The sequence below is a fragment of the Lissotriton helveticus genome, chromosome 7, assembly GCF_964261635.1.
Source record: "Lissotriton helveticus chromosome 7, aLisHel1.1, whole genome shotgun sequence".
NCBI lineage: Eukaryota > Metazoa > Chordata > Amphibia > Caudata > Salamandridae > Lissotriton > Lissotriton helveticus.
In genome coordinates, this window is record NC_136068.1 from 754,649,626 (window position 1) to 754,672,911 (window position 23,286).

A 23,286-nucleotide genomic window follows, 5' to 3' on the forward strand; every position below is an offset into this window, starting at 1 on the left:
GCACCCTGATCTACCGACCCCCGGGACCACGCACACAATTCAGCAAGGACATCGCCGACTTCGTCAGCCCGCATGCCCTCCCCTCCGCTGACTACATCCTCCTGGGAGACCTCAACTTCCATCTGGAAAACAACAACGACCGCAGCACCACCACCCTGCTCGACAACCTCGCCAACCTTGGACTCAAGCAACTGGTGTCCACCCCCACCCACCTCGCCGGACACACACTCGACGCAGTCTTCTCTTCCAGCACAGACATCGAGTTCAGCCACGCCACAGAGCTTCAATGGACGGACCACAGCTGCGTCCACTTCACTTTCAAGAGAACGACGACCCACCAACACCAGCAACAGGCCGCCCGCAGAAGCTGGAACAAGATCACAGCAGACCAGCTCGCCACCTCCCTGAGCCAGCACCCCCCTGCCAGCTCAGCGAACCCCAGCCAGGCCGCCGACAACCTCACGAAGTGGATCAGCAACTGCGCGGACGAACTCGCCCCTCTGAGGACCCCGCCTAGCAGACCCGGCAGCAAGAAGGCCCCATGGTTCACCGACGAACTCAAGAGCTCCAAGAAGAACTGCCGAGCCCTCGAGAAAGTCTGGAAAAGGGAACCGACACCGGACAACAGGACCTCCTACAAACTGGCCACCCGGAAACACCACCAGCTGATCCGCGCCGCCAAGAAAACAGCATTTAAGGACCGGTTGGACAACAACGCACACAACTGCAAGGAACTCTTCAACATCGTGAAAGAGCTTTCCAACCCCAGCGCAGGAAACAACGACGTCACCCCATCGCAAGACCTCTGCAACTCCCTCGCTTCATACTTCCACAACAAGATCACGGACATACACAGCAGCTTCAACAACCAACCAACGCACACCGTGACCGAACAACCACCCCCCACCACCATCCTTCATGCCTGGACCCCGATCAGCACCGAAGACACCATCCGCACAATGAACTCCATCCACTCCGGATCACCGACCGACCCCTGCCCTCACCACGTCTTCAACAAGGCCGACGCTGTCATCGCACCCCACCTGCGAGACATCATCAACACATCCTTCGACACCACCATCTTCCCGGAGAGCTGGAAGCACGCCGAACTCAGCGCTCTACTCAAGAAACCAACAGCGGACCCCACCGACCTCAAGAACTACCGCCCCATCTCGCTCCTCCCGTTTCCAGCCAAAGTCATCGAGAAGACCGTCAACAAGCAGATGGCCGCCTTCCTCGAGACGAACGGATCCCTCGACCCCTCACAGTCCGGCTTCCGAGCCAACCACAGCACCGAGACCGCCCTCATCGCCGCCACCGATGACATCCGAGCCCTGATGGACAATGGAGAAACAGCGGCCCTCATCCTCCTGGACCTCTCCGCGGCATTCGACACTGTCTGCCACCGCACCCTAGTACAGCGCCTCAGCAACGTCAGAATCCAGGACAAGGCGCTGGAATGGATCATCTCCTTCCTCGATGGAAGAACACAGAGAGTCCGCCTACCACCGTACAAGTCAGAGGCCTCCGAAGTCATCTGCGGCGTCCCCCAAGGATCATCTCTGAGTCCCACCCTCTTCAACGTCTACATGAGCCCCCTCGCGGCCATCGTACGCAAACACAACCTCAGCATAATCTCCTACGCCGACGACACCCAGCTGATCCTCTCCCTGACCAACGACCCCGCCGCCGCCAGAGCCAACCTGCACGACGGGATGAAAGAGGTAGCCGAGTGGATGACGATCAGCCGCCTGAAACTGAACTCGGACAAGACGGAGATCCTCATCCTGGGCTCCTCACCCTCCGCCTGGGACGACTCCTGGTGGCCTCCCGCCCTGGGCACCGCACCCAAACCGACAGACCACGCACGCAACCTGGGCTTCATCCTGGACTCCTCCCTCTCCATGACCAGGCAAGTTAACAAAGTCTCCTCGACGTGCTTCAACATCCTACGCATGCTACGGAAGATCTTCTGGTGGATCCCCACCGAGACCAGGAAGACCGTCACCCAGGCCCTCGTCACCAGCCGTCTGGACTACGGCAACGCCCTCTACGCCGGTACCACCGCCAAGCTCCAGAAGAGACTCCAGCGGATCCAGAACGCCTCAGCCAGACTCATCCTCGACATCCCACGAACCAGCCACATCTCCGGACCTCTGAGAGACCTTCACTGGCTCCCCGTCAACAAAAGAATCACCTTCCGCCTCCTCACCCACGCACACAAAGCTCTACACGACCGAGGCCCGAGTTACCTCAACAGCCGAGTCAACTTCTACGCTCCCAAACGCCACCTCCGCTCAGCCAACCACGCCCTCGCCGCCGTCCCCCGCATCCGAAGAGCGACTACAGGAGGACGGTCCTTCTCCTACCTGGCCGCCAAGACCTGGAACTCCCTCCCCCCCGACCTGCGCCTGACCCAAGACCACCTCTCCTTCAGGAAGAAGCTGAAGACCTGGCTGTTCGAGCAGTAGCGGACCCCCCCCCCCCCCCCCCCCCCCCAGCGCCTTGAGACCCTACGGGTATGTAGCGCGCTCTACAAGTGTCATTGATTGATTGATTGATTGATGTTGGCCTTTTGTCAATACCCCCATTTCCAGTTACCCTGAAAGAAAATGCTAGCCCTCCCCGACTCCCACAGTACAAGATACCCAAAGAAGGAGAAAGGGCATTGCCCAGATCATTTCCGAACTTGTCAGTAAGGGCGTGGTCGAGAAAACAAGAGGAAATATGTGCAATAGTCCAATTCTGCCTGTCCCAAAGCGCTCCGACCCTTCCAAGCCCCCTGTTTATCGCTTCATCATCGACTTACAAGAGATAAACAAAATAGTAGTTCCCCAGTTCCCTGTGGTTCCAGATATCACCATCCTACTTACTATGGTTCCCCATCTGCATGTTTCTTTTCTGTCATAGACCTGAAGAATGCCTTCTTCAGCATACCAGTCCATGAACAGAGTAGAGATCTTTTTCGATTCTCATTAGCAGGACGAAGTTTTCGATTCTGCCGAGCTCCACAAGGATATACAGAGAGCCCCTCGATTTACAGTCAGGCCCTCAAGGGCCAACTTGATTCCCTGACCCTACACCAAGGTACCGCATTGCTTCAGTATGTGGATGATTTGCTGATAGCGGCAGACACAGAGGCATTATGTAAAGAAGCTACAATGAAGTTGCTCTTACACCTGGCACAGTTCAATCACAAGGTTTCCCTCTCCAAACTACAATATTGTCAACATGAGGTGACCTATTTAGGTCATCTCTTGTCGAAGGAGGGACGCCGCCTCACCCCCGAACGAATACAAACAATCAGCAAAATGGCCACACCAAAAACGCAGAAAGAGGTACGTGCCTTTATTGGTATAACCTCCTACTGCCGCCAGTGGATACCCAATTTTTCTCTACTCATTAAACCTTTATTGAGCCTCACACTTAAAGATGTTCCACACCCACTCCCTTGGACAGACAAGTGCCAGCATGCATTTGATGAACTGAAAACAGCTTTGTGTTCGGCCCCAGTGCTAGGCACCCCTTGTTATCAGAAACCCTTCACTCTTTTTGTACACGAGCACAACGGTTGCGCATTGTCAGTATTAACACAGTATTTTGGTGACAAACAACGCCCCTGTGCATATTTTTCTGCAGTTCTAGATCCCGTGGCCCGCACACTTCCCAGTTGCTTGAGAGCAGCAGCTGCAGCTGCCATATCCATTCGCCAATCTGCTGGCCTGGTCTTAGATACCGCACTTACAGTCATGGTTCCTCACGCAGTTGACACTTTGTTAAACAGAACAAAAACCCAACATCTCACTAGTGCACGTTTGTCCGGATATGAACTAACTCTCTTAGCCAGCCATATCACCATCCGCCGCTGCATCACCCTGAATCCAGCCACATTGCTATCCTTTGTTGATAGTGATGCTAAATCAGATCCACATGATTGCGTCCTCCGGACGGAGGAAGAAACAAAAGGTCATGTGGATTTAACTGACATACCCCTCATTGACCCTGATGGTACCCTGTATGTGGATGGTTCTTGTTTTAAACTCCCTGATGGTAGCACGACTGCCGCCTATGCTATCACCACTTTACAGACAGTAGTGGAGAGTGAGAGAATACCTTACCAATCAGCACAAGCCGCTGAGTTGGTGGCACTAATAAGGTTGTGTGAACTTAGTGCAGAAATGGCCGTCAACATCTACACTGACAGCCAGTACGCCTTTGGCGTCGCCCATAACTTTGGGCGCCTTTGGGCGGAAAGGGGATTCTTCACTTCCCACAGTACTAAAGTACAGCATGGTCATCTGGTCACTAGATTGTTGGAAGCATTGACTCTCCCTTCAAAGGTAGCAGTGATCAAATGTAGTGCCCACAAGAAAGTGACCGATGACATAGGAAGGGGTAATGCATTCGCCGATCAGACTGCGAAAGAGACAGCCAAAGATGTCTCGACCCGCATGTATATAGCGGGCCCCTTAAACTGGGTGCCAGAGAAGGGAATGCATGAGGACACCATCGAAAATGTGAAAGAAATACAGGAAGAAGCAACCAGAGAGGAAAAAGCTCTCTGGGAAGAACAGGCCTGTTGAATGAGGACAGCTGTTGGACGGACTTATTTGACCCACATTAGAGCAAAAGGTATCTGCAAATTACTAGCTCCGGTATGGCAAAACAAACACATCCCAAAATACGCTGAAAGATTAGTCAGAAATTGCATGATTTGTCTGATGCACAACCCAGGAAAAGGCACACCAACACCCGCAGGAAATTTGGCACCTCCATCTCATCCTTTCAAGGTACTTCAGATAGACTATATACAGATGGAGAGGTGCAACAATCTCCGATATGTCCTAGTGGTTGTGTGTGCCTTCAGCAAATGGATTGAGGCCTACCCCCTGAAAGACAACACTGCCATAAGTACTGCAAAGATACTGTTGAAGGAGTTCTTTCCAAGATATGGAATGCCCACAATTATCTGGAGCGACAACGGAAGTCACTTCACAGGGGAAGTAATGAAAAAAGTTTATGTAGGGATGGGGATCAGACAAAAGTTCCACGCCGCCAACCACCCCCAGTTAGCAGGTTTAGTTGAACGCCACAATGGTACTTTAAAATTGAAAATGGCAAAAATACAGGCTGACACCGGACTACCCTGGCCGGATGCCTTGCCCCTCGCTCTCCTATCAACCAGAGCAGCGGCACATTCTCGTACAGGACTATCTCCGTACAAGATAGTGTTTGGTCGGCTAGCAAACGTTTGGGGAGTGCCACGCCCGAAAAAATACTCTGACATTGAATACCCAATTTTGATTGATTACTTGCATGAATTGACCACTAATTTACGTCTTATTCATCGTCAGGTGCAAGATATCCTGCCACCCAAACCAGAAGGCCCAGGTCACACAATCCAACCCGGTGACTGGGTCTGCATCCGAAACTTTCAGAGAACGAAGAACTTGGAGACGAGGTGGAAACCGCCCCAGCAGGTTTTGCTAGCAACGAGATCTGCAGTGAAGGTGGCAGGAAGAAAAAACTGGGTCCACGGCGTGCATTGTAAGAAGGCACCCCTACCGCTACCACACAACCAGTGGGTCAAGGAGGGCCTGGGAGATGACGAGTGCAAAAAAGTTCCCCGCTTTGTACCTTTCAGTGACGCCAACATTTCCTGGGCTTCATCTGAAAGAGAGGACGACGACATCCTGCAATTTGCCATTCCTCCGCATCTAAGGTTACGAGGCACCCCACAGCCAGAGACTTTGTTTTCCGATCAGACAACGCCCAGGTCCACGCGGTACAACCTCCGACCCAGAAATAAGGACTGAAGAGACAAAAGTCTCTTCCCTCTGTTTGACTTGGACCAGAAATAGCTGCAGGGCTGTGATACACCGGCATTTTTTTTTGTTTTGTTTTGTTCTTCCGGCCGGAGCCAGGACAGCGGACCGGGCCGGGCTAATAGGGCCGCCGGAATCACTGACTGGTGAAGCAACCTCCAATCACAGGCAGCACCCTAGAGGACCAAGTGAAACAGACGGTGACAAAGAATATGAATACCGAAGATTAAAAAGCAAAGAAGCAAGAAAACGAAAATGCATAAAGACAATATGTGGCCCGTACCCCCTCTGTCTAATGGTACTACTGACTATATCGCTGATATTGGCCTGCATCGGGTGGGTGATACATGCTAAAGCACCTGAGTCTCCTGCCTCCACAGAGACACCTCACCAGCATGTACCACCACCCACCCATGAGACAAACAGAAGGACAGGGTTCTTCAACAACACCTTCATCCAGATGCTACATCAGCACCAGCTTGTGATGAACAAAAGAAACTGTTGGGTATGTGGTCTGCTGCCACATACTGCAGGCACCGGAATAGCCCTGATTCTTGCTCCATTCTCTCGAACTGGCTCTGCCAACAGCTGGTACATTGTGTTCTTTGATGCATTCTATTCAGATGACACAATAAAGAGATCTGTGGGGAAGATCAGCAGCAGACAAGCCCCTCGCCACATCATGGCTGCAGAATGGCCAGGCATGGACAAAGACTCAGCAGAGAAAAATGAGTATGAAAACCATCATGGGTCCTTTTTCCCATCAAACATATACAATGGTGGGGGAAAGAAAAGACTGCCACCCATCAAAGATCTCCCTGTCTACCCACAACCCGGAAAGTACTATGTAAAAGGCAATGGAACAGTGTGGGTAGTGTAAAGTGACTGTGCCTACACCCTACATCTGAATTGTTCAACATCCCCAGCTCTGGTGTCCTCGCTGAACACGTACTTTGTGTGTGGGAACAAGGCCTACAACAGACTGCCAGAATCATGGGCCAGCACCTGTTACATTGCATGGCTACTCCCTCCCACCTACACAGCTGATGCAACACACCACATCCAGAAGAGAGGTGTGGTTGACGCAGATGACACAGCTGGCCAAGAGTTTGGGGACTTTGCTAAAGGGTTCCTCCCCTTCTGGGGCCCTATGATCAACAGCCGCAATCTGCAACACCTCACGAGAGTGGTAGAAGCCACTATCAATGCAACTGCCGGCGCACTTGGTAACATCACAGCTGAACTTCAAGCAGACCGCCTCATGACTTTGCAGAATAGAATGGCGCTTGACATTGTACTGGCAGACCGTGGGGGGGTTTGTACATTGATCAAAACAAGTTGTTGCATCTTCATCCCTGACAACGCACCAACAGTCTACCAAGCAATCCAGAAGCTTCACAAGATTGCTTCCGACATCCATCCAAATGAAGGTTCATGGTCCCTGGCCGGCTGGTTTTGGAGCCTGATATCTCAATGGGGATGGAAAGTAGTAATCTTCATTGCCATCGTTGCAGCTGGACTGTTCTCTTGCTGCCTTTGTGTTCAATGCATGCCCGCATTGTGTGGGCTCTGTGCCACCTCTTTGGCACCCAAGCAAACGAAGTCGAGCCATCACAATGCCACGATGATGGTAGAGAAAGAGGTCCAGGAATTGATGGACATTGATGTAGGAGATGACTGATTGTTGCCTTGGCATGGCAAAAGGAGCGTCTGTTGAACCGTGAACGAAAAACCCTCGAGACGCCATTTTGTGTTGCCATGCTCTCGACAACTTGACGAAGGCCCGTCTTCCTAATACCCGTGGAATCTTGCACAAACCTTTGTTCCCCTATGTGTTCAAACCATTTCCCAGAAACTGCCCGTATGCTTCACCACCCCCAATGGTGTCAAAAGACTTAGCCACGTCCTGTGCATCGTTGGTGACTAAGCCAGTCACGAACCAACTGCCCCGTGACCACAACGAAAAAGGGGAAACAAGGCCGATGCCTCATGATCACGCCGAATGGAGCAATGTAGCATGAGGCCATGTCACTTGATCACGCTGGTTTGGCAAGTTAGCACGAGGCTGTGGACATTGTGTATACAGGGACGGGTGTCCCCCGTTACGATCACACCATGCGAGGCTGATGAAGCACATGACAAAAGAAGAACTTGAAAGCAGAACTTGCATTGTGTGAATGGGCGCGGCTAGCGCTATAAATATCTGTAATGCTGTGGAGTAAAGCAGCAGTCTCCATAGAATTGTCTTTGTACCATTCTGTGACCTCTGTCCTTAGCTCGAGCTAATAAATTACTTGCTTCCCTCCACGGCTGGTTGTTCTGGTCTCTTTGGTAATGTATGATTGATAACCAACCAACAGGAGAGTTAGGGTTTCAGAAGTCACTCTTCTACCCCTATCAATAATAATTCAACAACTAAAGAGTGACTAACAATTATATGTGATGTACATGGTTTGAAAACAAGGGGAATACAAAGAAAAAAAGGGGGGAAAAATTTGGAAAGAACAGAGACGGGAAAGAACAACTCTATTAGTTAAAAGAACCCTCACTCACCCTAGTGGTGACATGCTTCATCATGGGGTTGCCACGAGGGAGACCGAATGTCCCCCCCCCGTGTGCTTCAACGCCTGCAATTGCAGCGGAGCTGGTTTGTTGTGAAACAAATTGTGTGTGCTCAAGTGATGTGAGTGCAAAATTTAAAAGATCCCAGCAGTACCTAAAAAAACTTTATTAATGGGCCAGCTGGTCACATTAAAAACAGGTGTGGACTATATGGTGATTTTGTTGAGAATCACTATGTCCTAATAACAAGAGGTCGACATGTTTCTGCTGTTACGTGCCACATTCGGCTCAGATTTCTTCAGGACCATAAAGTGAAATCCCCCGGGGGGTCCACGCTCACTAAGGCGTGTCCACTCCGTGAGGATATATGTGTGAAAAATTATTTAAAAGATTGTTTTCCAAAAACTCACGGTTTATCACCGTACTAATGAACTCCTAGAAGTCACCAGGAGCCAGCTCTGTAAATAAACAAAATTTAGACAAAACAGACAATGGCTGAGGCAAGAATTTCCGTATTAGAGGATCAAATTATTCTGGTAATGGGTGAGGCCAAAGATGCGGCAAAAAAGAAGAGTTTTCTTGAAAGTAAATTGGAGGAGCTCGAGAACCATTCTCGGAGGTCAAACCTCAGGATTGTGGGGGTCCCAGAAGGCATAGAAGGTTCTCACCCGCTTCAATGGGTTAACTCATTTATCCAACAGAAAGTATTACCAGAGTTTGAGGGCGATCTCACCATTACGAGAGCCCATAGGGTTCCTGCACAGCGTTTCACCAATTCTACTAGTCCCAGAACTATCTTGCTGAATTTTGCAGATTTCCAGATTAAGGAGAAGATCCTGTCAAAAGCCATTCAGCAATGACAGTTTTCTGTGACAGAGACAAACAAATGCCGCATATTCTCGGACATGACTGCCGCTGCTGCACAGAGGAGGAAAGAATTTGTTAAAATTCTCCATTTATTTAAAGCACATGGTGCACAAGCTTCAATCGCTCAGCAGTCAGAGCTGAGAGTTTTGGTGGAAGGAAACTTTTTTATGTTTACAGATCTAGAAGAAGCACAATCCCTCCTCAAAGAAATCTCAGCAGGGGATAGTGTTTGAATATTTATGTAGGGGTAGTTTCACCAATAGCAATGGTAAAGGATCTCCTCTTTCAATACTCAAGCTGATTTGAACGCTTGGTGTAGTCTTATGATATTGAAGAGGATCCTTAGTTTGATAGCGTTATTATTTGGCAGAACATGTGCTTTTTTTTATTCCAAATATTTGTTGTGCCTGCTAGCAATTTTAAATATTTAATAGCGGCACATTGCTGGGGGGGAGGTCGGGGGTCAATGGGGACACTTGGGGTGTGATCATATGACACCTAGGTTAGAAGGGAGGGGTGAAATGTGGGCAGCGTGGTTGGTAGGGGGGTTCTCAAATTTCAGAGGTGGGAGGGGTTTTGTAAGGGGTAGGAGGGGTGGGTTAGGGTTAATAGCAGTAAAAAAGAGTAAGAGCAAGAGGTACAGATATTACTCAATTAAAAGCTTAAGTTATTTAGTGAGTAGAAACCTTGATGGAAACTAACAAATGTAATATCCTGTCGATCAACGCTAATGGAATTTTAAACAAACAAAAATATAGTGCCCTTGTAAAATGACTGATATCTTTTAATCCCCAAGCGGTATTCCTCCAGGAGACACATCTAAAGTCGAATGCTCCTAAATTATTTTTACCCAGGTTTTTTTCCCATGTATTCTTTGCATCGGCAGGGGTGGCCCAGAGAGGAGTCGCCATTTCTTTTTCAAGAAGATTATCCTGGGAATTTTTACAGGTTCAAAGAGATCCACAGGGGAGATGGCTATAGGTAGTGGCCAGGCTACAGGGGAAAATTTTGAATTTCGTGAATTATTATGGTACGGTTTCGGACGATGCTTCTAGTTTGGTAAAAATTAATGAGTTTTTGAGAGGGGTCCCGGGTCAGCTTACTATAGGAGGGGATGCTAATTTCATACAAGATTTGAAAAAAGATACCTCATATAAAAACAAGAAACAACTAAAACCAAACACCAAAAGAATTATAGAAGCCCTCAGGTAGTCAAGAAAGAATATACCCTGCAGCTCCAGCAGTATCCTAATCAACTTGAGCAGGCGAAAGCGGCTCTGAGAGACTTTTTTATATTGGAAGAAATCTACAGCTCAAAAACATACCACCAAAAGGTGTATGAAGACAGTCAGTTGGTAGGGAAACTATTGGCAAATTCAGTAAGGAAGAGACAGGAGTCGGTTATAATAGTAAAGATACGAGATCCCCAGTCCGGCCAGGAAGAGGTTAATGGTGATAAGATTCCAAAGATCTTTTTAGAGCATTTCGATCGTATTTATTCTACGGAATATTTAGTGGGGAAAGAACTGATACAGGATTATTTTTCTAATATAGATATTCCCAAAATTTCAGACAATAGGATTAATCAATTAGGGTTAGATATAAATTCTGCAGAAATATTGGATTCTATTAAAGCAACAGCCGGGGCAAAAGCATGTGGCCAGGATGGCTTCCCAATCGAATTTTATAAAACCTTTTCCAATTAATTACTGATACCCTTGAAAAAAATATTTAATTATATCAAGCAAGGAGGGCTGGTGCCTGCAATTTTTAAGGAAGCAATTATAGTATCTTTTGTCAAAAAAGACAAAAATCCAGAGGATGTAAATTCTTACAGGCCCATCAGTCTTTTAAATTCGGATTACAAGATTTTAATGAAAGTTTGGGCCGAACGTTTTGTATTTGCTGCCCAGTAGGTAATTCATAGTGATCAGACAGATTTTATAGCGGGAAGATCTATGGAAGCTAATACCGAGCTTTTATTACATGCTTTGGACTATTTTAACATCAATTTAACCCCGGTATGTATTTTAATGGTCGATGCTGAAAAAGCATTTGACCTGGTCAACTGGACGACCCTGTTTTTTTCACTCGGTCAATTCGGGTTTCCAGCTCAAGTAATCGATATGCTACGCAATATTTATCAGGGAGCTTCGGCCCAGGTATTAATCAATTCAAAACGGGCAGAATCGATAAAAATAAACCGAGGGACTAGACAGGGTTGTCCACTTTCACCATTGCTTTTCACCTTTTTTATCGAGCCTTTAGTAATTAAAATCAGAAATAATGGTGCTATCCAACCCCCTATCCCTCAAGTGGCGAAGCTTAAACTTTTCGTGGACGACATCATTTTACATCTGTTGGCCAACAAAGAAAATATGGAAATTATACTGAGGGAAGTTAGAGATTTTGAGCAAGTCGGTGGCAACAAAATAAATTCTAATAAAACAGAGGTCCTTGCCCTAAACACTGATCTAAATCTTTTTCCATCTTGTTTACGGGTTCAAGCTGCCAACCAAGATCCAGTTAGATATCTTGGGATATTTGTAACTAGCCAGTACCATCAGCTATATCATCTGAACTATACAAGAATGAAAAATTATAGTAAGAGACTTTTGGAACAGTGGCTTCTACTCCCTCTTTCATTAGTAGGCAGGGTATCATTAATTAAAATGTTTATACTACCGTTGCTTTCATTTTTTGTTTAGTAATGTCCCGATAAAGATTAATTCATCCTTTTTTAAAGAAATGGAAACGATGCTTAGAGGCTTTATTTGGGGGGGGAAATATCTAGGGTCAAGCTGTCAGTAGTACAACTATCCACCGACCAGGGGGGCCTTGCTTTATCCCATTTAAAAACATATTATGAGGCCGCCTTTTTAGATACAGTGGCGGGATTGATGGGATTAAAATAAATTCGAGGTAGCTTCTTCCTCGAAAAAATGCTACAAGAAATTGGTTCTCAAGCCCAAGTGTTTTTAAAAACCTCCAAGCTTCCAATAAAGACGAGGTACAAGATCCTAAGGGAATATTCGTTTAGACTACAGTCTTTTATTAAAAGGTCTGGTTCCTCAGGCGTACCATATTTGAGTTTGAGGGAATGCACCAGTTTAGGTCTTCAATTGAAGTCAAGTCATATAATAAACTGGGAACCTTGTGGGCTTCGAGAGCTTAGACATTTTGTTATCCAAAATAGGGTGATTACTTGGCAAGAGGTGACAAGGGCAAATAACCCTAGGAGACCAATTTTTTTTTAATATCTGCAAATCATTCACTTTTTTAAAAACATTAGCGGCCTTTTTGATTCTCCAAATGAATTGGTAGTAGCCCTTTATGGGGTCAAAATTAACAGCATAGGAAATTGGTATAAGTTGCTTCACCGCCCTGGACAAACTTTATTGATAGAAAGCCATTTAGGTAAAATAGGCCACGAGATACGATGCGCTTTTTCACCTAAGGATTGGGAGACCTTATGTAATTTGGGAAGTAAATCCCTACGCGCAGCCACTTTTAAAAGGATGGCATTCCTATCACGTTGGGTCGCTTATTTGACTCCAGAGGCCCTGGGGAAAAGATATCCGGAGGTTGAAAGCAAATGTTTCAGATGCCAGGCCAACGGTCAGGGCGGGTGGCACCATATTTTTTTTTACTTGTCCACAGCTAGAACCCTTCTGGGAGGCAATACTTGTGGATATAGAGTTGGCTATTGGGAAGACACTCCAGCCTGAGGCCGAGTTGGCCCTATTTGGTATATGTAAAGATAGGAGGATGTTAAATAAGGCTGAGGAAGGGTTCGTATTTATATATTGTACTGTAGCCCGCTCCTTAATCCTCCAGAACTGAAAATCTAGTGAGGTTCCCTCCCAATTGAAGTGGTTCAATAAAATGAAAATGACTCGCAATTTTGAAAAGGCATATGCAAGTCGGGTGGGAGCCATCAGGAAATTTGAAAAAAACTGGAAGTATTTTGAGAACCTAGAAGAATTAAGGGGGGGATTATTTATACTTGACATTGATATTGAAACGGTAGCAGTCGTCGTGATTAAGAGCATTAGCACTTTTTCTCATTTATGGTTGCACTTTAGAAGCATTAGCACTTTTGTGGTTTTTGCACTTTGGAATATTTGCACTTTTTTCTGCTGTTGCACTATATTGTATCTCTTTTTGCTGTTGCACTTTATTGCAGGATTTTGCTCATTGTTTTTTTAGAAATCATTGATGATGATATTGGATGCTACTGTTTTTATCTTTTATCTTTTATCCTTTTAAATCTTGTCATAGTAGGAAGAAGCTATTCAATGTTTTTAGAAAGGTTTCAATAATAGTGTTTTTTTTGTTTTTTTTTATTCTGAAATGTGTCTTTTACCAAATGCTCTGCTCAATAAAAAAATTTAGAAAAAGAAAAAGACAGTAGTGGTGGCTTGTTTTAGGGTCATGTGTTGGCTTTTGTGTGACATTGAGAGGCACCCAAATACTGGGAAGGCGTCACACTTTGTGAAGTGTAGGATTTCCATTTATGTATTTTAAGACACACCCCTAATTTCCAAGAGACTTGGCATATGTAATTATTCCTAATTACGCATCTTAAGCCACGCCCCTTTTATAGCTGGCCCTACCTTTTCATTCCTCTTAAAGCCCTGGCAACGGTGAGTACCAACACACCCCCAGGGCTATAAGCAACAGGTGAGCAGGTAAGTGGCTAGCTAGGGCAATGTGAGGATCTGGCAGTGCTGTAGCACAGACTGGAGTGGCCAGGCACTCCCTCCAGCCTTGGGCCTGCTGTGGGGCCTTCAGATCCGTCATACAGGTATCCTGCTAGAATTGTAGTGTCCTGCTCACAAGTCCACCCTTAGTCTGCTTCATAATTAAAGGTGGACATTTTTGTACTGCTGAGTTGCAGAGCATCATTGTGTTTAAAAGGTACACTATTTTCGGATGGACTCGGGCACACACAGTATTTGCTGCTGCAGAGGACATATGCTGTTTTCATGTAGAAATCCACGAGGAATTGTTTGACAATAAGTACCTGGGTATGCAGTGTTTGGCTACAGTTTTTCCAAAATGCCTGTGGAGAGAACCCCGGCCAAGCCACGCCTCTCAAGCTTCTTTAAATGATTGGACTCGCTGACTCGGTTCAATGTGGAGCTGGTAAACACATTTTCAGCGCCGCGTTGGCTTTCACTGCGGTCCTTTCCGCGAGTATATTGTTCCCCGTGGCTCTGAGATGACAGAACAGCTCGTCCAGTGCACTTAATTCAAATGACAGGCTTAAAACAATGTGGAACGGGTTCAAAAGCATCGGAGCAACATCCCCAATCCAAACTGACACATGTACAAAGTACAAGGAACCCCATCCTCCTCGGAAGCATGCGTAGCAGCAGGCCCTGCGTCACAGGGAGCCTAGGATATCCATTTCCCGATGATTAGCAATCAAGAAATGTATTTTTTTAATTTAGAACCCCGACATGGGACCAATGCTGTGCCAAATTCAAGTGTACGGTATGATCGTTATAGTGGAAAAAATGCCAAGAAAACTTAAATCATTTTCGCAGGGAATGTGAAATAGTTATTCGTTGTATTTGATGACGGGGTTGCGTTTTGGAGTGTTCCGAGTCCTGAACGAACTCGTGTTTTAAGAGTGGTTTGTCACTTAATACAAAGCTCTCGGGTGCCTGGCCTGGTTCAAGTTATGAAGATGTCTGTGGTGTTAGCTGCATGGACTGCACACCAGGGGGCGCTCGCTCCTCTCGTCGCCCTGCAGCCTGTGGTTTCCTGTAACACTGCGAGGGAGGCTGCGTCCAGTGCAGTGATAAACCTCACCTCAGCAGGAGCAAGGCAGCGCGCGGAGCTCCAGCCCGGCCAGGAGTTACTGCTCACACGCTGTTCGCACTAGCAGCTCCGCGGGATAAGCAGCAAACTTCACAAACCGCCATGGCGCAGACGGTCACTATAAACGGCCCCTCGCCCTGGGGCTTTAGATTGGTGGGTGGCAAGGATTTCAGCACCCCTCTGACCATCTCCAGGGTAAGTTGTGATGGAAAGAAACGGCGAGTTCCTTTCTTTTGGAGGTGTTTGCATTCTCTAGTTATAGGTGCATACACTGTTTACCGATCTATCTATCTACCCTGTCATCCACCCATTAATGCACACACCTGATCCATCCACATTGCTAATTCACCCAGCTATCCATCCATTGACTACATCCATCAATGTCATCTATCACCCAACCCATCCCTCCGACCACCTCACCCTACAGAATCGCCCATCCATCCATTCATCCATCTCTGTCTCATACTTTGTCCTCACTCCACCTCCACACACCGTTCTCTCAAGGTTTCTCTTTTCCGACTTCTGTACTTCTAAAATGTAATGAAACTCGCTGCATGCCCTTTGTGATAGAACCGAGACGGCGTGCTATTTTAAGACGTGAAGTTGGTTATGCTGAAGTGTGGATTGAGAAGGAATGCCAAGCGGCGGCGAGGTTTGGGTTCAGGATTCTGCAAAGCCACGTATTCTGCATGGCTTTTGATGCAGGCAGCGGGACACGTGAATCACAGGGCACACACTGGCGCGTGCGTGTGAGAGCCGGTGCAGCAGTGTCGGGCGGGCACATGTGTCCAGGTGTTTATAGTGTGCTGAGGAAGGACGCGCGTGGTCTGCTGTGCTATTGAAGGTGAAGACACGTAGTCCTTGTCTTTGAGAACACTCCAACTTTTTGGAATTGGTCTGGAGGAGTCACTATGTCACATAGACTCGCACCGACCCGGGTGAGCCGGTTTCCATAGTGCAACAGATGGTGCACGTGGCTGCTCTATTTTGATTAGACTCTGTGGTAGTCTGGTCGGTAGCGCACTGACTGTTGAGGGGCTGGTGGTGGCCAGGTGGTTCCCGACAGCAATGGCGCAGTAATGAATATTAACGACTTAGGTGGAGCAAAAATTGCAGCCGCTCCTAAGGGCAGTCACTTGAAGACAGTAAGGCAGCGCAGTGGGTTAGTGTATCTGCTGCTGCATACATATGTTTGTAACATAGGGCCTGTTTATGTACGATGGTGTTATTTATCACCACTGATACATAAGGATACCACGGGGTATGGGTGCGATAAATAACACCTATCACGAGTTCATGGGGACTAACATGGATTTTGGTGTTTAACGCACCAAACGCCACATGATATAGTAAATACCACATGTTTTTCACTGTTACATTTTGGCAGGTTTCACTAATTATTGGATGTGTAAATGCATTCAAGCTCATAATTCCAACCCGTGAGTAAACACAGTCTCTACTGACATCGAATCATCTGGCAACCTTGGCATAGTCTATGGTTTTCGTGATTAAGTCCCAGTAGGAATGACTCTGCATTTCATCTTTCTTAGAATAATGAATTGAGTACAGCTGAGCTGAATAGTAACATCATCTATTAATTAACAGTGGTAGTCACACAACTGTAACATGTGGTGATACATAAAATACTGTATTAATATTGTTCAAGTCCAAAAGCTGTTTTATACAACTTCTCTTTAGAGCACGGAAAAGATGACGCAGTTCTCAGATACAGCATGCCTGTCCTCCGTGGCTCCACCCCCAGCTGCTCCTATTCCCAGTCTGTAAATACCTGTTGCGGTGTTATTGTGCATGACGCAGGCCTTCCTACTTACGCCTCACTCACCCCAAGCAGAGCTTGGGCTGGGTTATATATGACTTGGCGCCAACACTTCCTTCAGCTGCCAGCTGGGTCACAACTGTGTTTGCTGTTATTCCCCGTTCAGGTCATTTGTGTGTTGTGCAAATAGCCTTGCTCTAAGTCACTGAAGTATGACGTCACCGCTAGCTGCAGGCTTTCTCTGGGGAATGTCCTTAATCATACCCTTTAAACCCACAGTGTGCTGTACTTTCCATTTCTGTCAGCCACACTCACAAGGCTGCGCTTCACGGATAGTGGAATATTTCACAACACTTAGTGAGTAGAAGGCCCTGCTCACAGGTGGGTCTCCAAACACTGAGAAAAGGAGCAGCTTGCCAGGTCTCCTTCTGCTGTACCATGTGGTCTGGGAGAATACACGTGGAGTCACTGCAGTACAAGGAGTCACACTCAAACTTCACTCGTGTTTCAGGTGATTAGACACTGTCAATGTTTCCAAGAACTCAGAATAATGTGTCTGTATTGCAAGCATAAAATACACCTGTGAGAAACGCCCTGAACTGAACTTAAAACAAATCTACAACAAGCATTGGAAAAAGATCAGATTAGATCTCAGCAAGCAAAAAATATTATTTTTTTGCAAAAATATGTAATTTACAAAATCAATAAACATAAAAATAAAAGAGTGGTGCAGTAGCCGAGGCACACCAGCCCTGTTTCAGAAGAGCACTCTTTTTCAGGTGGCGGTGCACATGAGATCAGGTTAAAATCCTGTCACTTACATTGCAAGATGGCCAATGGGAGAAGTGGGCTGACCAATTGCCCCATGATGTGGTGGGTAGAAACCACACATGAATGGCACTGAACAGATCAATGGCTTATGAGGACTGACCAGACCATTTTTGTATCCTGAATTGTTCGGAAAAATGGTGGTGAGACAGCTAAAGTTGTCTCTAGCCCAAAAACACAACTAGTGTTGGGTTGCTAAACACTGTCATCTGTTGGATGCTGAAACCACCACCACCACCACTTCCTCGTCATTCTTCGTTTTGTGAGTACTGAATATTCTTGACATGTACTGGTGCCGCAAAATCTTTTAGTTTGGAAGTGTAAATATAAATACACAAGTTGCACTGCTGATGGCTTGTGGGACCAATAATGTGGTTGAAATTAATTGGATTGACTGCAAATCAAGGGTAGTCTGTAATTTAAAGTCAGTTTGTGTATGTCTACTGACATAACGACTTTCTAAGGACCTTTTAATGGCTTTTTAATGTATCAAGTGCCACTGTTTGTCTTTGAGACGGGCTAAGGCTATTCACTTATCATACTTACACATTCAGTTGTATTATTTTACTGCCAAAATATTACGTCTTTCTGGAATTACAGCTTTTTTCGTCCCAAAGTAAAATGCACACATACAGGTTTTCTTACAGATGCACCACAAATATTGGCCCAAATTCAAAAGTATCTAATATGCAATATATTGCTCTTTGGACCATTTAAATTCACCACTTAAAACATAAAAAAGAGTCAAAAGATAAAGCTCCTGGCATTCTTTTTTGAGGATATATATTACTTCTCCTGATGCAGTCTGTTCAACAAGGGCAGCCTACTCCCAGCTTCTTCTCTGTTGGAGCCCAAGAGGTTGCTTCCTCATATATTCTTTCTAGGGTAACCAGGAGCAACTCACACAATCACCCAACTATTAACCAAACACTTTTTCTAACAAATAGCCGGAGCGATTTGCTTTGCCATTTCATGTTTAAAAAAGTGAGATCTATTGGCTTTGCTAATGAATACATTCCTATGTGTGTATTGCTCTCTAACTCAGGCGTATCATTTCCTAATCTCTGTTGTTGGTTTCTTCTACCCCTTTAGTCCCCTCAGATCCCATTGTTGCAACCTCTCCACTCTCCTTCCAGTCCTTCTCTCCCACACTCTCTTCCAGTGCAGGCCTTCTTCAGATGCAGGCAAGGTACTGAGAAAACACGTGTTTGTACTTCTGCTGACCTCAAGGTCATTTAAAAAAAGTGGATTAGACTTTTCCTCAGCTCTGGTTAACTGTGTTCTGTTGTAACAGCTGCTAAAAAACCCTTTTTAGGGTCCGCATCCCGACTAGTCTGCTCTTTTATTGTGTGTGTGTATTGTTTATTTCCTCAGGTGTGACCTTCTCCTTTCTCTGTTGCTGGTTCCTCCACCACCTTTACCTCTAACCACCCTCCACTGTAACCCCTGATCTCCCAAACTCAACTTCAGTGCACTGTGCAGGCCTTCTGTAGCTCCTGATAACCCACTGAGAGACATGCATGTCTACCGCTGCGGACCATGTGGCTCTATGTAAATTTGGAGTGTGTTACTTACCATTCTGCTGTCTTTAATCTGCTTCCATTGTTTCAGCTCTTTTCTCAATATTGCCTCTTTTTGCCCTGAAAACGTATTCCCTTCTAACAATGACCATGTACGTTGTCTCAGAAGAAATACTAGAAGGGCAGGAGGATGCCTAGTCATATAGACCTCGAAGGAGCAAGGACCTGTTTGGGCTAAGAAAGAAAACGAGTCTCACTTGAGTTGTGAAGTCAGGAGGGTAACATGGAGTGAGTTAATTTGTTCTTGTGCTGGCAGGGCAGAAATCCCCAAATGCCCTTCGTCTCTCACCCTCGCATGTGCACAGTGCTAGTCTGGCTATGGCTGAGCCATGACCCAACCTAGGCTGACCCCACGTGTCTGTCTGCCTTTAAGGGACACTGAAAGCATGAGAAGGTCTATGGGTGTGAATACCTCCCCACATTATGCCCCCATATTCCCATCATGAGTCTGAAATCTGGACCTCTTATAGATTGTGTACTTTCTGCACATGCTGTTCTCCCACGTTGCTGCTCACTTATGAGGTGCATTTGTGCAGTAGTTGGCAGTATCCCAGCCATTGAAAAGGCCCATGGATAATGCTCACCAACTCCCATTCTTGCCCATGTGGCATCAGTTTACTTATCTGACAGCATCTCTGTCTTGCACATGTCATATAGATTAATAGGCCTTCTTTGATTACCCACCCCATTTTCTGTATGAGCCTACTGCACAATACCGGTCTTCTGATTAGGTTGGCCCTGGGTAGCTGCTTATGTTTTAGGTCCCTTAAAACCCTCCTAATGGGTCTCTCTCTCAAATACACTACCCAGGTAGCCCTCTGCCCGTTTCCCCTGCCTCTAGCATAATAGCCATTGTGAAATATAAAATGAGACTTTCTGAGCAAATTATAAATACCAGCTAATTCCTACCATAATTTGCACCAGAAGCAAGTGACATGCTGTGAAATGTCAGGCCATCTGTAGCTTCTTGAGCAGGTATCACGGATCCACCGAAACCAGCAATTTGGGTGGTTGAGCACTGATAAGATCACACCATTCAATCGTCTACCCTATGTTGAAGGAGGCGGTACATAGCTATTATTCTTATTGTTCTTAGATCATAAAACACAGGCTTGTATTAGAGTTGAGTGTAAGAGTGAGAAGCTCATAGTCTTTACTGTTGAATGTTGCTGAAAATTATACAGAGTGCAGGTAGAAGTTGACCACAGCTCTTCTCCATTGGTTAATGCCTCAATGATGTCACCACTTAATTTCAGTCAATCAAACTCCTTCAAGAGCTTGTGTGGGTGATTGCTGCCTGAGCTCTTTGACACCCATCCAGTGTCACGAGTACTTTTGTCATTGGCATAGGAACAGAAGCTGAATCCTAATGAACTTTTCTTTGTGAGGGGGGGCATGCATCTCTGTTCATTTCCTTTGTATGTGGTGTTACTACAGTGTCCATTGTTCAAGCTTCTGCAACAGTAGCTAGAGGGCTGAAGTCATATTTTTTTTGTGGGCACTGTAATGTTTGTGCAGGCCTCTTCTGAGTAGCCTGAGCTATCATTTTACTTCGATCCATTTTACAGATTTTAACCCTAAATAGATTAGTGTAATGTTAACACTTAGCATCAAGATCCAGCCATATAGGTCCAGATTACATGCTAAAGTTCAATTTAGCGCCTTCAAAAACGGCGTCTTGGAGAAACCATTAAAATATGAAGAAGCAATTAAGCAAAGAACACTCACAGATGTGACCTTGGTTGACTGACAGAAAAATCTGATCTAAAATGGGAAATGCTGCAGGCTCCTGATTGACAGGAACACACGTGCGTTGAGGTCACTCAACACGCACATGCTATTTTGACGTTCATATTTTAAATGTAAACTCGGCATAGCTTTTGAAGTCACTCGGAAAAATCAACAAGATATTGATCACGTGTGCCAAATTTCTGGGCTCCGAAATTGCTGACCTCCTGCGAGCTAAATGTATCACCGAATATGGGCTGCTCACTCAGAATCTCATCAGGTTCTGAAGTGTCTGTTTTAAAAAAATGAAGTTGTGCTCTAATAGTGAGCAAAAGAGGAAATTGTGCTTGCACGTTAGAGTTATGGTTGTTACAAATTATTTTGCACCAGTAGTTCCGTTGCTCTTGATGCCAAGACAGCTGTGCATGTTTGGGCTCCAGAGGAGTCGGTGAGATGACTTCGTGGAGTCTCTTGCACATCTAGGGCCGGACAACATAAACTGTTCAAGTGGTGCACATTTGAACGGAGGTGGCATTGACCACTTTACATTTATAGTAATTCACCACCGGGGGCCATATTGTAAGCCTGTGCTAATTTGCTGCATTTTAGTGCCATTTAGTCATGGTTTTCGGCAGCAAAATTCTAAGATTACATTTTGACTAATCGTTTAGGGTAAGCCCAGGGCACAAGTCATAAAAAAAGAAGTGAGGTGACGCTGACGTCACGACAGGAAGTGACGTCACGAAAGGTGGCTTGCACCATCAGATTTATTGCCTCCCCTCGTTCATCCCTTAGATGTGATTGCATCAGGGAAGCCAGCGCGTGAACAGCGTTCTGAATGAGCTCCGATCTTGCCACAGAGAGGCCAAAGAGTGAATGTGTGGCTCCATTCACTCCAGCAATCGAGCTCCTGGTAAAATAAGTAGGGGGACGCCGTCCACCCGCGTGGTACCCCGACTCGAGTAACTAGGATTTTTAAAGCTGATTGTTTTGATTCTACTGAAAAAGAGGCAACCTTCTGCAGTTGAAGCTTAGGTTCTATGCTGTGATATATATTTTTTACATTACTACACAGAAAATTGCATTCAGTGTAAGCGGTTTCATTTTAGTTATGTGTTACTTTCTTGCTGCTTTCACAAGGATGTGCATTTTTCTTCACTAATTCTATTTTTATTGGTATTCTGTGTCAGTTTGTTTCAGACCAGCACCATTATCAGTGTACTTTAAGGATATATTTTTATTAACCGGGCCAGTGGTAGTGTTCCAGCCCTTCATAGCACTAGAAAATATGTGATCAAGGTCCGAGGAGGACCGAAACGCGTCATGGCGGAGGTGCTGGGTGAAAAATAAAAATATTGCAGCACGACTTTGGGTTCGCGTTGTCTCTGTGGAGATTGAATTCCTGTGGGTGAGATGACTTTCAGGATATATATATATATATATATATATACACACACACACACACACACATATATATATATTGATTTTTTTCTTTAGGTGCACATGAAACAACTCGGGTCTTATGTACAGGATACCAGTGACTTTCTAAACAAAATCAAGGATCTGTCCTGGGACTCAAATCTATTACTTATAACGTTGGATGTATGCTCTTTGTATACATGCATAAGACACCGAGATTGGTTAAAAGCAGTGGAGTACTTTTTAACCGCATGTGTGCGGGCGGAATTCCGCTCGTACGCGGAGATTTTTAAAAGCGCATGTTACGTGACGAGCTGGGCTCGTCATGAGCGTGCGAGGAGGCTACCTCATGACGAGCCCAGCTCGTCATCAGCGTGGAAGGGGTTAAGTAAAAGGTTGATGATGTACGCACAGCACTCACGAATGTTGTTAGACATGTTACGTTTCTGCCTTGACAACAATATGTTTATTTTTAATGGTCAGTTTTATCATCAAGTTCAGGGTGTTGAGATGGGGGCCAGCTTCTCCCCCAGTTATGCCTGTTTGTTTATGGGATGGTGGCAGGAGCTGGTCCTCATGCACAAACATGAAGAGGTATACACCACAAAAATAGTTTCTTGGCTGCGGTTCATAGATGATCTTTTTATTGTATGGAGAGGTAGTGAGGAAAGTGCGCTAGAATTCATATATGAAATCAATGAAAATGATTTTAACTTGAAATTCACTTTTAACATCAGCAAACGTACAGTGACCTTTTTAGATGTTGAGATCTTAGTTGAGAATAAGGTTTTAACCACTACCCTTTTTAGAAAACCGACTGTGGGGAATACACTTTTACACGCGTCGAGTGCCCACCCTCCACATTTAATCA

The 23,286-nt window shown here is 45.8% G+C and overlaps 1 protein-coding gene across 1 annotated transcript in view; it reads left to right on the forward strand.

The window, feature by feature from the left end:
* The first annotated feature begins 15,051 nt into the window (after positions 1 to 15,051).
* PDLIM4 (PDZ and LIM domain 4) overlaps positions 15,052 to 23,286 on the forward strand; it is a 617,535-nt gene continuing 609,300 nt past the window's right edge. The window contains exon 1 of the mRNA XM_078653108.1: positions 15,052 to 15,278. Within this exon, the coding sequence (XP_078509234.1) occupies positions 15,186 to 15,278 (93 nt within the window). The 5' untranslated portion in view covers positions 15,052 to 15,185. The remainder of the gene's footprint in view (positions 15,279 to 23,286) is intronic.